The sequence below is a fragment of the Sturnus vulgaris genome, chromosome 11 (assembly GCF_052056855.1).
Source record: "Sturnus vulgaris isolate bStuVul1 chromosome 11, bStuVul1.hap1, whole genome shotgun sequence".
Classification (NCBI taxonomy): Eukaryota; Metazoa; Chordata; class Aves; order Passeriformes; family Sturnidae; genus Sturnus; species Sturnus vulgaris.
The window spans coordinates 22,427,140-22,440,661 of NC_142253.1; the positions used below are offsets into that span (position 1 = coordinate 22,427,140).

Genomic DNA, 13,522 nt, shown 5'->3' on the forward strand with positions numbered 1-13,522 from the left:
ATAAATAAAACAACCACTTGTTTCTCCACAGATACAGGTGGTACAAAACATCCACATCAAATACTTCAAACTTCTGCAGCAGTCTCAGGGGAAAGACACCAAAATACTGCAAAAAGCACTTCAAAAGAAAGTAAGAAGGATTAAAAAAAAATCTGTGCTCTTTCCACCACTTTATGGAAATCTTCAGTTTGGGTTTAACTAGCACCAACTTTGACTTATTTTATGAAAACTGTTAGGGTCTTAAGTAGACATTGCTTACTCCCGAGCTAGTGAAAGCATTACTGAGTAAAAGGATTATCTACTCATTCAGGAATCAGCAGGTACCAAAGCAGACACACCGGTGAGGTTCATCTGTTTTGGTACATTTGGTACATTTCACCTCACCAACAGCTACAGAGCTACTACTGCTACAGGATTTTTTTCCTTCTACATCCCAAAAAGGCAGCGGTTTGCTATCCAGATCTAGTTCTCTTGCTTTTAGGGAATCACAAAACAGCTCCTCACTGTTATTTTCCTCTATTTTGGCTCAATTTGCAGTCTTCCAAGAAAATGAACCCTATAGTCAAAGAATCTCCAACTGTGAAAAGGAAGAGGTTTGGAAACCCAGACCAGGGTGGACCAGAATGGTGAACTGGGATTCTGGATGTGTGCTCATTTCTTGCTGGGCTGCCTCTGTATCAGCCCTCAGCAGTACTGAATGCAGACACGATGCACCTGCAACAGCCTTGTCTTGCTGCTGAAAACAGGAAGGGACCAATGTGGGCATTCCAATTCCCTGCCTGTTGTAGGATACTGTGACAGCATTTCTGAGGATGGTATTGTCCAACGAGCAAGGGTCAGCACACCCCTAGCTGTCCCCTCTCCCAGCACAGGACTCACTCGAATTCCACTCAAACAACAGCTCCCAATCATGGAGCCACCAACCAGCTCCTGTTCTGAGGAAGGTTAATATTAAACATCAAAAAGAAAACTTTAGTAATAGTTGAAACTGAAGTTGAGCAACAGATGATAATGATAGGAGTATTGCATATATTGCTGTTAAGAAGCAGTTTGGAATTTAAAAATATTATTTTTATATATATTGCTGCCCATGTATCCCTTAAGGCTATTCCAAAGCACAATTAAAAAAAAAAAAGATTTAGTACTGAATGAAAAGAGCTGGACATTTATAGAAAGCATTTATCTGGAGAAATTTTAGTCTATGTCCTCCTCACATCTGAGTCCTGCAAAGGCTGTCAGACACATAGCAAAAGGTATGTCCATCAAGGAGGGCCACTTACTCCACATGTCTCATTCTGTGTTTGCATGGGGTTAGCCTTTGGCTCCATGTCTTGCCTTTTTTGGTTCTGCTTCAGTTGGTTTAAAGAAGGTTTTGTCTGTGCAGCTCCAACAGTTTTGCTCGTCCACTGGTCCACCAGCTTGTGCAGGTCGTCTGTGAACGTCCCTTTCTTGTTGTTACTGTTGTTGGCCTGAACCTGCAGCGTCGACTGTGGGAGGGGCTCGGGACACGTCACCAGACTGTTGGTCGAGGATCCTGGAAAATCACACAGAGAGCTGAGATGGGGTCTCTGTCTCACCCCTGCAGCCCAAATCCCTTCTTACCTACTGCCACTCCAATGGTGGCTTTTTGGATCTCTAACCCTCCCCCTCCTGGCTGCGGAACACATTTGCTTAAAGAAATGGTCCAAATCCAATGGGTTTGCATTTTCTATCACATCATGTTACCTTCGCCACTAAATTGTGGGTGAAATTAGGGACAGAGAATGAAGCCAGGAATGCAGCCCTATAAAGCTGACATCCCATACAACATCTCCTCAGAGACCTACATGAGGAAGAGGGAGGTGGGATATATTGCTAACACTGCAAGCAATACAAAATGAATTTACCATTTATTTTACTTGCATAAGTTTACTGTCCTCCTGGAAAAAAGTCATGGTCAAAGAGGTTACAGGCAGGGCTGGTTCCTGCACCTCTGGGAGCCCACCACCTCTCTTGATGATGCCAGGACCACTCACGTGGCTTTTTGCATATCTTAGGGAAAAAACCCCAGCAGGACCAAGAAAGTATAGAAGAGAGAGGAGAGAGGATGTAGTGGGCAGGGCAACCATTTGAGACAAAAACAGAGAGCTTTTGGTACAGATAAAAGCAGCCAGGAAGAGTATTGATAGAGATTTAATTTTGTATTTCACTTCTTTCTAGAAGAACTAGTACAAAAAATAATTTCTGTCCTTTTGCTGCTTAGTGACTGCAAATCTGACACAGAAAGCTCAGGAGGGGACTGCAACTGAAGGAGTCTCAATCTAACCTAATCAGAAAATGTAAAGTAACTTCTCAGCTAACATATTTGAGATAGCTAAAGATTGGAAGTAAAGACCATCTCTCCAAGCAAAAAGTTCGTAGAACTGTAGTAAAATTATTATATAAGCGAACATGAACATTGTGTATTTTCTCTGTTAAATCAGTTACCAGCCAATGAAACCGAGTACACTAATTAGTCCAACAGTTATATAAAATACATTCATAACCTTTAAATGATCATGCATTCAACCTGCAATGTCACTTCTAAATGAATACTGCTCAATTCCTTTTCTTGGAGTAAAAGTGAGAAAAGTAAGGACTTCGAGAGGAAAGCTCTTCAACTGGTGTTTAATATTTCATGCAGCTCAAGGGGAGTGGGATGATTTTAAGTTATCAATTCCTCCAGCAGAGAACTGCAGTCATATAAAGGTGTGTATTTCAGAGACAGACACTGGACCCAGTTTCCTGGCCGCATGCATGCACGGTCTCACACACAGAACACCACAACTCTCTTGCAGCATGCGAGATTCCCAAGACATCACAGCACATGCATTACTCTCAAAGTACCACAATTTGTAACAGTCTAGTTTCATATAAGTGCATCAGCTCTAGTTATTAAACAACTAGATTTTAGAAAAAAAAAATAATAAAAAAGCAAAGAACATCCCATGCCATGAAGGAAATACTGAGAAACAAAAATGGGATAGTTACTACTACTGTGATCTTTGCCTAGACATAGTCGTTTCAAGGTGGACCCTACAAGGTAAAACAATACAAGACACACAGAATTAGGTAAGACTAAACACAACAAATTGGACGGACAAGCTTCTGTATTTTTAAGCAATCAAAAAAGTAGTTATTATGCAAGAAAGGACAGACAAAGTCAGCAGTTCAGGTGAGTAAAGGAAGCCTAAATAACTGGACAGCTCAAACCTTTCTTAATGTGCAGCCATTCAAAAGCTTTGTAAAGTACCACAGCATGCCAAAAGCAAGGGCTTGTGACTTAAAGATGCATTTGTTTGGTTTATTTTGGTTGGTTGGTTTTTAATTTTTTTTTCTCCAAATTGCCTTGGCTTCCTAATAGAAGGTTTTGATTTGTTTCCTATTAATGCAGGAAATGATGTCAATTTAGTTTGTGATTGGAGGCCAAAAATGCTTTCAGGAACAAGTCAAGCTAGTCTGGCTGCAAAGACAAACCATAAAACCACCCTAAAAATCTTGTTTTACAAGTCCAAAAAGATACATTGTTCTGCAGGTCTGAGGCCAATTGTTTCCAAATAATTTATTTGTAGGATTTGTGTCTAAATGTGAGACTCTGAACTTCAACTGAACGGAACTATGAATGAGTTTCCCTTATGCCTTGTCCAAGTGCAGAAAAATAATCCACCAGGATAGCCGAGTTTTAATTTAACTAAACTATGTGTTTTTTCCATTATTGTCTCATTCCATCCTTCATCATGATTTTACAGTCTGTTGATAGAGTGCCAGAAGTGTGCCGAGACCCCAACTTGACTGTCAGATCTTGCCAGACATTGGCACCATTGCTATTTGGATGCCAAATTTCCTGAAAGGTATTTTGGACTTGATAAGAAGAATATTGTTATGGAATGGGGATAGATGACTGTCTGACATGGGCTATGGTGGGTTCATTGGGAAGAAGCACTTGAAACCATGAGCAAAATCAGACTGGGGCAAAATAGTAAGATCGAGGATGGATGTGCTTTTTCTCTAGAGTAAACAGTGGTGTAACATTTTGTTACTGTGCCAGAAACGGAGCTTTAAACTCAGAGATTGCAGGTCCAGGCTGGCACAGGCCCTGAATGAGTCTTCAGAGGAGAAGGAAGCCATTTCAGTCAGAGACTGAGGAAGAGAAAGTAAAGAAATGAGAGAGGGAGGAAGTAAGGAGAAGAGATGTTTGCACTTAGATATGGGTGGCATGAGGAACAGAGGACTGCTTTGAAAGAATTTATTATTTCATATAGTTCACGTAGGATTCTACCCTGGGAAAATAAGGACATGACTACAGAAAAACAAAAGCATGACCAAATTCAGTTCTCATCTCAAAGCCCAGATAGCAAACACAGTCACATTCACAACTCAACCATCTGTCTTGTATTCTTATATCTTTTGCCCTCTTTTCCCTCAGATACACCTTACCTTGCCTATCCCAAAGTTAGCTACTAATTTCCACAATGGAAACAAGTCCCCACGATGGCAGTGGCCACGGCAGCAATCCTAAAGACTATTTCCTGTAGCAACAGGCACTTCTTAGCATAATATGAATGCAAATGGAAAGCACCTGCCTGCGAGAAATATAAGCAGGGAGCTGACTGCAGTACATGCTCAAACGCATGTAAAAACACCTTAATCACCAACCTCTCTGCTTCCTGCACAGCCAGGCACAGGTTTCCCAGCAGCTCAGTTGCCAAACCCAGCCCGGGGAAGTGAGAGAGAGCGGAGATACTCAACACACTCACGAAACACCCGCGTGAGGGGCGCCAGCTCTGAGGAAAACATCACAGGAGAATCAGGCACCGAGAAGAGAGCTGCTCCTTCCAGCAGCATCATCCCAGTGAGGGGCTTGGGAGATGGGAAACCTTCCCTAAGTGGTAAGACTGCCTCAAGCAGGGACTGACGGTCATCAGGCACAGCTGGTTATGAACTCAAATTCAATAAAAAATTCACTCTGTAGATCTAATTCACCAGATTAATTGTATTACTGCCGAAATTAATGTGTGTAAGAACTGTAAAGTTAAGGAGAGGAATTATAAGTAAGATTTAATGTAAGACTGCAAAAGTTCAGCAGAGCATTTTACCTCTAATTCTGGATCTCTTACCTGAGGAATTAAATAGCTATTATATCATACAGAACAGAAAAAATCCACTGTCCCATATTTGCACTAACAGCTGCCAAAAAGCTAGAAAGCTATAAAAAATGGAAATGGCAACAAATTCCTAGACCATTTCCATAACTGCATATGCACATACAGTATATGAATTGCTACAGACCTGGCAAAAATTGCATTACACAAGATTCCAAGCCCAGTCCAAACAGAGCTTTGAGAATTCCACTCACGATGAGTGGAAACTCTTCCCTAGGGCACCCCTGCAGTTTAACCCAGGAAAGGAACTCAGGATAAAATTATGCCAAAGCCCATCAAAAATATTTTATTTCATGAAACATACAAAGGTGAAGTCAATATTTGACATGGGCAACAGATCAGAAAGTCCTGGAGAACACTGTGAAAGTATTCGAGTCCAATAGATCTTGTCACCAAAGCAAGATCCTTGTGATACTATCTTTAATCCACCTGAACATTTATTTTTAAAGTTGTTGCCAACTTTTCTGCCAGTGCAGCAGGTCTCCTGCTGGCATATCCCGCCTCACCAAAGGCCTGTTTTTCCTTAACCAGACATACAGATTCAGAGCATTTCTGAAAATGCAGCACATTTCCCAACAGCCCTCAAACAAAAAAAAATATACCAGGGAAATCTTAACTTATGGAATAGACCCAAGACTCTGACTGTCTGAAGGTGCCACCAAGCTGCTGGCACTGGACAGCCATGTCACAGCCCTCTACAAATGTACAGAGGATGGAACCCTGCCTGCCAGTGGTTTGGGTTGGAAGGGACCTTAAAGCCCATCCATTGCCAACCCTGCCATGGGCAGGGAGGCCTTCCACTGTCCCAGGTTGCTCCAAGCCCTGTCCAACCTGGCCTTGGACATTCCAGGGATGGGGCATGGATGCAAACACACTTAGCACCTAATCCAAATGCTTGGCTTTGCCTGCCTGCTGGGTCCACTGACGTCCCTTCAAGAGGGGAAGGAACACAAGCCAGCTGGTATTGCCAACATCATCACCTTCAAATATCAGAATCAAAGGATGGTTTATGTTGGAAGAGACCTTAAAAGCCCATCTTGCTCCAACCCCCTGCCATGGACAGGGACACCTTCCACTAGACCAGGCTGCTCCAAGCTCCACCCAACCTGGCCTCCCTCAAACACTGTTTTTCCTCATGCTCCAGTCATGGCTGCTCTGGATCCCAGCTTCACAGAACATCCTGCTGTCCATCCTGCCCACCGCTGTCCCAGCCCCAGCCACCACCCTGGGGAAGGGCAGGAATGTACACAGTCCCAGCCCTTCACTCACACACATCCCACCTGCCGGGCTCACAGGAAAATAAGCTGGAATAGCCTCTTGCCCCACCAGAACCAGACCTGCCCATAGCTCAACCATAGGGACAGGTGAGAGGCACTCCAGGTGAGAGGCTCCCCTGGCAGCCAAGCTGTGCTCTCCGGCCTGGGACTCTCAGGGCTGACCTAGGATTGCAGTGCTGCATTAAATGCCTGAACTGTGCCCGTCTCCTGGAGTAACTCAGGGACGGGGGAGACCAAACCTCCCCCAGCACTAGCCCAGAACATGAGAGAGTACATGGGCTGAGAACAGAAAAGCAGTTAGTCATGCTGAGTTATTTAAGCATCAGGAAACTTCACGATTCAAAGGATTTACATATTCCCTTGGTTTCATTCACAATATCCGTGCACCCAAACATTTTTAATACACTGTTTTTTAATTGCCATCTCCCAGACTTTTGGCATCCTACTGAATAGTAATTCCCTGGAATATTAATGGAACAACTTCTGGGAATTACACGTGCAGAGGAAGAAATTACTGTGGCCACTATGACCAGTGACGAGGAACATTTGGGTGCTGAGAATTCCCCTCAGGTTCTCAGAAAAAATCCCTAAATGCAAAATAGTCTCATGACTTCACCAGTCGTTAAAAGCTTACATAATAATAAATTCTGTAAACATCAGTCACCTGAGTGTTTGGACTTTCAGGGAGGTCAAATAAAAAAATTGAGATTGTTTTTAAAAATATTGTTTGTTCATAAAATTAGGAGGAATGTATTGGAGTGGTCTTGTGCCTTTGACCTGACCCACTTGGATATCAATGAGCAGCGCAGAACTCCAAGGGGAGATCTGATCCTACTGTAAACCCACAGTTATTTAACCAAACGCTTTCTCATGAACGTTATCAGCCCTTCTAAGGTTACATTTAAGTGGCCTATAGTACCTGTTCAGCACAACATATCTTTATTGTACGAGCAAAATCCGTTTGCCTAAAAAGCAGCATCTACAATTCGGTAAAAAAGAGTCTTAATTTTTTTATTAAGTAGCTTGATATCCTTTGGTGGAATTGCCAATTACTTTAGAAGTCAGACAAATAGGGTACAAATAGAAGGTGCACAGTTATTTGAGACAAAACTCCTGGATCCTAGCAATCCATTTCCAAGTATCATCAGAATATCAGATATTGCTTTTTACTTATTTACGCTTTGATGAACTGCTAATTGACTTCATCTCTGAGGTCACATAAGGTCATAAGAAAATAAACTGAGTCAAGTGCTTCAGCCAGATCAGCTTACACAAAAAGTTGATGAGACTCTCCCTTAGAGTAACCAGATCTTCCTGATGCTTATGAGTTCATCAAAGAATTGCTCACTTAAACTAATTAAAGTGACTGCATGGGGAAAAGCCCACCTGGGACAGAGATTTGGAAAGAACTAGCTGGAGCACTGTTGTCTCAGCATTTCCACATGCAAAGAGCAGGGAAAAAATTAAAGAAAATAGAGTGAATATAAACAGTAGTGTATATCGAGTTAATACAGCCCTTGTATGGAAGTTATACCCTCCAGTGACCTTCTAGAATTGTATCAGCTTGCTACATGCATTTCTTCAGAGTCCAAACATGTGTGAAAGAGACCATTCGTCTACAGAAGGATGGATTTCGTTTTGTTGTCGCTGGAACTGGGACAGCAGACATGTATATTTGCCACATTGCAAATAAAATTACTTCAACAGAAATCACATAAAGTACAAAAGCTTTGGTAAGTCCAGGGTAAAATTTACCATCAGGCTATATATAATAAATGATGAGATCTTCCACACATGCTTTTGGTGCCCAGGCATGAGCCAAAAGCAGTGCAAAAAAAGCTTTCACATGAAAAATTAATATAAATAAGGTGTGTTCATGATGATTACTTAAAAGAAAAAGAAAGAAAAGATGATTCAGAAAAAGGGGCATCCTGCCAAACACATTAGAGATATAAACCATGGAATTGGAAAAAGGGGTAAAAGAAAGATGGACTGTGATAAAATACAAAAGAACAAATACAAACAGATGGACAAAGACACAGGTCCACTGAGGAATCTGGTACGAGGTTTGCTACTAGATTTATAGGTCACTCTCTCAGACGTTTGGTGGAAAACCGTCCAGCCTGTAAATGAATATAAAGGGAAGAAAACAAAGACACTTATAAAGTACAAGTAGCTGTGATCAGATGTCCTAAACCATCAGTCAAATCAGCTTTGTTAGTTAAATCTCCAAATCTCCCCCTTAACTTTGGCAAAGAGGAGCAGGTTCACTGACCATACACAAAGGATGCAATAACAGTAGAAGAGGACAGATAGATATTTTGTCGATTAGTTTGGCAGGATGTGCAATGTGAGGAAGGTATTTTAATCATCATTGGAACTTCCCATATGCATGGCAACAAGATCAGTCAAAGCCTATGACAGGGGGCAATACACAGAGGTCTCAGGGCTGGGGTCTTGGGAGCACAGCCAGTCTAGAGTCCTGTGGCTGGGTCTCGAAAATTATGCACTAAGTGAACCCCTCATAGAAAGGAAACATAACTTGGTTCCCTGAGTTTGGTTTTCTTTTAATTTCATTTTTATTTTCTCTCATGCCCAAGACGGTTTGGTAGTTTATAAAAAGGAACTTGGGGTCTACCAGAATCAAGGGGTTTTAAAAAAATGAAACAAAGCAAACACTCTCCTAGCCTTCTGTATCTTTTTATTTTCCGTTCATTTTTTCTCAGGAATCGGTAAGGCAGACTCCAGAGAAGGAATTAGGATAAAGCCACTGCTGGCAAAACTGAAAGGTATTTATTTCCTAAGAATCGGGGATGTCTTGGGCATGCCTTAAGTGTTGGTAACACTTGGTATGATACTTAAATTTTGCTCTTTCTGACAATACTGCAATGCTCTTTTTAAAGATAAGCCAGCAATTTGGATTGTCAAAGGCTGACGTTCCTCTATCACTCCTAAAAAGTTCAAGCCCAAGGGAAGGGAACTAATTTCAGCATGTGCTGGAAGAGACACAAAACAGGCAGCAGGAATAATCACCTTGGCCAGAGCTTGCGTTGGCGTCGGCTGTGTCGGGGCCCAGGCCGGAGCAGATGTCAGAGGACAGAGAGGCTTTGACAGAGCAGGGCTGCTGGGTCTGCACAGCCTTGCCTACGGCGGGGGCTGAGCCAGGAGGCACCGCGGCCACTTCAGGGGAGCCGGGCTGAGAGTTACTGCTCTCTTTGTGGGGCGAGTCTTTAGAGTCTGAAAGGTTACCTGAAAGAGCAAACAAACACAACACATTCAATGGCAACATCTAGGAAAACTCTGAATAATCTCTGAAAACTCTGCCTAAAAATAATCCATATCTTGACCCCAAGAGGAACAGCTGTTCACCATTCTGATGTAGCAGATGGAGCAAAGACTTTGGGGACAGTCTGCACCAGAAAAAAATCAACATCTCCGATCATTGATCCTGTTTCTCCAGGTTTCATTTTCATAGTTTCTCCTCTGTATTTTCAGGACCCCCAGAAGGAGCACTGCTAGAATAAAGAGACAGCTCCTGGGGGGCTAAGGAGGAGGATGAATGCACAGAATGACAAAGCAAGTCACAGAGGTTTGCTCTCCCACACCAAAGGTGAAATTAAGCAAATGGAGAAGAATAAAAAGTTGCAGCAAAGACACAAGGAACATTTTATATATAGCTATTTTAGTATAATTGTCATTGCCACTGTTAGATGCTTCTGCTGATAAATTCATGTCACATAGGAATGCAAAGGTATTTTGGTTTTTAAGCCTCTTTACATGAGATATTTGTGTAGACAAAAGTACAGATAGAGACATCTAGACATCTACAGATATGTATCAATATATAAATATCTAGACGGATGTAGAAGTACAGACAGTATCAAACACTGTTTCAGTCCCTGTGGGCAAGAACACAGTCTCAAGATGGGCCACACAGAACTTATTGCCTCTGAATGTATTTGTTTTTCCCAACTCACCTGAAATCCTTAGCTAAAAGCAAAATCCTCCTCAACACCCTGTCTATAAAGATTGATGCAACAAAATTCAAAGGGGCCCTATGATGCAGTAATATTGAAAACAAGAGCCACCAGGTTTGAAATAAAGGGTGAATGCTGGAAATGCTGCTGCTCCCCCAAATAACAGCATAAACTAAGCTGAAGAAAAAGATATGCATTTTCTATTCTACATTTGCTGAAGAAATAGGTATTGGGGTTTACCTGTATTTCCCAGGAAAATTTTATTTTTGTACTTTTCCAAGAGATAAAAACTCAAGACTGTAGTGCTGTGTGAAAATCTCACACTACTTCAGATGGTCATCCACCATGGTTTTGTAACTGCTTTTACCTCCCATCCTTGTGGGAGCAAATGCAATCCCATCTTTTATATATGACATCTTGGAGGAAAAAGTAAACAACAACAAGATACAGCACCTAATCAATAGCACATATCAGCACCTAAGAAGTGAATACAAACATCATTAAATTGCATTTGGAGAACAGAGGAGATGTAACCAGGCTGTTTTCCAAATTAAGGTGAAATATTATTCCTTTGCCAAGCACTGTAGCCAATGCAGAGCAGGCAGGTATGGCTCACCACCGGCAGCTGGGACAAGCCTGTCGAAAAGCATGCCAGGTCAAAAACAACCAAAGTTCCATCCTTTCCAGCAGTCCCAGCCATCACAGAGCAGAGCCACTACTGACACAAGCAACGGGTGAAGGGAAGCACTCAGTGTACCTACTTGTGCTTGATGTTCCACTCCTGAGCTGCTGGACCAGAGGGTTTAAGAGTTTTCCAGCTTTCAATTTGTTTTTGCTGGTTCTGCGGCGCCGGCCACTCGGTGGGGCAGAGTGAAGGAAGCCCAGGTTGGGAGGAAGGGGTTTCCCCAGCCGAATATACAGTGCCTCTATCTCATTCTTCTGCTGCGTCTGCAGCTCAGCGATCTCTTTCATATGCCTAAAAAAATAAAAGAGCTCTGCTAGCAATGTATTTGATAAGGTACCACATCCTGACAGCATAATTAATTGTAAAACAAAACAATCAGTTGCTCATCCCCAAGCATGCAAAGCTACAACAATCTATCTGTGGTGGCTCCCCACCCCTGGAAGTCTCCAAGGCCAGGCTGGACAGGGCTTGGAGCAACCTTATGTAACAGAAGGTGCCCCTGCCCATGGCGGAGGGTGGAATGAGAAGATCTTTAAGGTCCTTTCCAACCCAAAACATTCTGGGATTCTATGAGTTATTCTTCTAACTGGAATTGGCAGATAAGGCAATGCACAGCAGGATGCATGCCGGGGAAAGTCCTGGCAATGCCTAATTTGCCTAGAACCAGTTTATTCCTTACAGCTCTGCTCATCCTAAGATGAGCTGCTGCCAAAGTATGGTAACACAAGCTTCCCTCTCATCACTTGCAACCCAACATACTTTTCTCTCAGGTTCTGCAATTCTTTCTTCATATCAGCATCTTCAAACTCTGAGTCATTGTCACTGCTCATGTATGACGACTGTGAGTGGAAGGACGTGATGTTGATGGTAGGAATCTTCGCACCTTGCCCGTTGGGTGACTCTGGGCCGGGGGAGCCACCTTTGCCAGACCTCTGCAGAAAAGCAGCTGCTTTTTTAATTAAATCCGTAGCTGTGCTGCTGCTTGGGGGGGAGAGCTGTGCAGCTGCAGCCACCGGCTGCCGTGGGAAAGGCTCGTCGGCCGAGTCGCTCGAGGCCTGGTCGCACAGGACGTCCACGGAAGAGGCCGTCTGGACCCTGCGGACAGCAGCCTTCATGTCGGGGCTGGAGGGCAGCTCATCCAGGTACACGTCTGGGGGCGCTGAGAACCTCAGGCAGTGCGGTGCCGCTAAAGTTAATTCATCCTGCATGCTGACAACTGAAAACCTGCCAATGGTTTTGGCTGGCATGACGCTCTCCTGAGCCCCAGCCTGTTTTCCATAGGAACCAGAGCAGGGAGAGCCATCCCTGTGGAAGTTATTTATCGCCCCATCTGCTTTTGCTCGCTGCGTCACACTCTCCGCATGCACAGGCAAAGCCGTCCTCTCTGCCTCCTCACTGCTCTGGAAAGCCTCCATCTGTGGAACTGTGCCTGATGATGGAGGTGCAACCTGGAGAAAATAAGAGAGCTTAACGGAAGGAACTGGAACAATCAAGCAGAAAACCGCTCCTAGTTCTGGTTACCTGAAGGCCTTTTGCTGGAGCAGCAGGAGCTGAAGTGATGCTTGTGGCTGGACCTGTTTTAAAGTTGGGAAAAAATATTTATGTCTGGAATGCTTTAATATAATAAAAGCTAATGTTTTTATTGTGATAAACTAAAGTGTACCACTGAGGAATAATTAAAAACCCCAATCTTTGTAATACAGGATTGAAAATGCAGGAGGCAATAGCAATGGCAATATAAAGTATCTGCAGGTAGGCAGCTCTAGTGATTTGGGGAATTCAAATAATAATAGGTGTGTGGAATTTCATTTGTCAGGTAAAAATTTTTAAGGAGAAAAACAGAAGAATGAAACCTCCATGCTACATTGGGCCTGAATTATCCAGGTGTTCCTGGTGTGTCAGAAACACACAGGGCTGCTGAGCATGGATGGGCTGCTACCCCACTCCTGCCACTGACACTGAGCAGGGACGGCCAGAGGAGCATTACCTGTTCCACCTGCTGACCCACCTCTTGCCTCTGAGGGATGAGCACTCACACCAGTGACTTCCAGCTTGTCCAACTTTCAGTAAAAGGAAAAAGGAAACACAGTTTCAGTCTCACTCACAAAGCAGAATGTGTTCTCCTTCCCTCACTTCCCCTTGCTGCCCTGGCACTACCAGGGAATACTGAATTATTTCACAGTGCCTGTGGAGGTGGCATTCAAGTCTTGCCTCCAACTCCTATATCTTTTTTCTCCTTCCTTGGAAGAACTAAAGCAGTGGTGGCATGGCAGCTGGAACTGCAGCCCAAGCTACTGAAACCCAGTGTATTATATATACACACATGCTTGGAGCTCTGTTCTTTTTTGGAGGATTTGCTTTTCCAGCCATACTGTACATTCCTTATTGGTATGTCTGTCTTCA

At 43.2% G+C, this 13,522-nt stretch overlaps 1 protein-coding gene across 5 annotated transcripts in view; it reads right to left on the reverse strand.

The window, feature by feature from the left end:
* The window catches only part of WNK2 (WNK lysine deficient protein kinase 2), a 94,723-nt gene that overhangs the window by 14,517 nt on the left and 66,684 nt on the right, over positions 1–13,522 (reverse strand). For 2 of the 5 annotated variants that reach the window (XM_088171739.1, XM_088171741.1), the window contains exons 20-27: positions 13,128–13,179; positions 12,641–12,693; positions 11,879–12,567; positions 11,196–11,410; positions 9,491–9,706; positions 8,482–8,580; positions 3,010–3,054; positions 1,281–1,534 (exon numbers count right to left, since the gene is read on the reverse strand). In XM_088171739.1, the coding sequence (XP_088027865.1) occupies positions 1,281–1,534; positions 3,010–3,054; positions 8,482–8,580; positions 9,491–9,706; positions 11,196–11,410; positions 11,879–12,567; positions 12,641–12,693; positions 13,128–13,179 (1,623 nt within the window). The remainder of the gene's footprint in view (positions 1–1,280; positions 1,535–3,009; positions 3,055–8,481; positions 8,581–9,490; positions 9,707–11,195; positions 11,411–11,878; positions 12,568–12,640; positions 12,694–13,127; positions 13,180–13,522) is intronic. The other 3 variants (XM_088171740.1, XM_088171737.1, XM_088171738.1) reach the window with 3 other exon arrangements.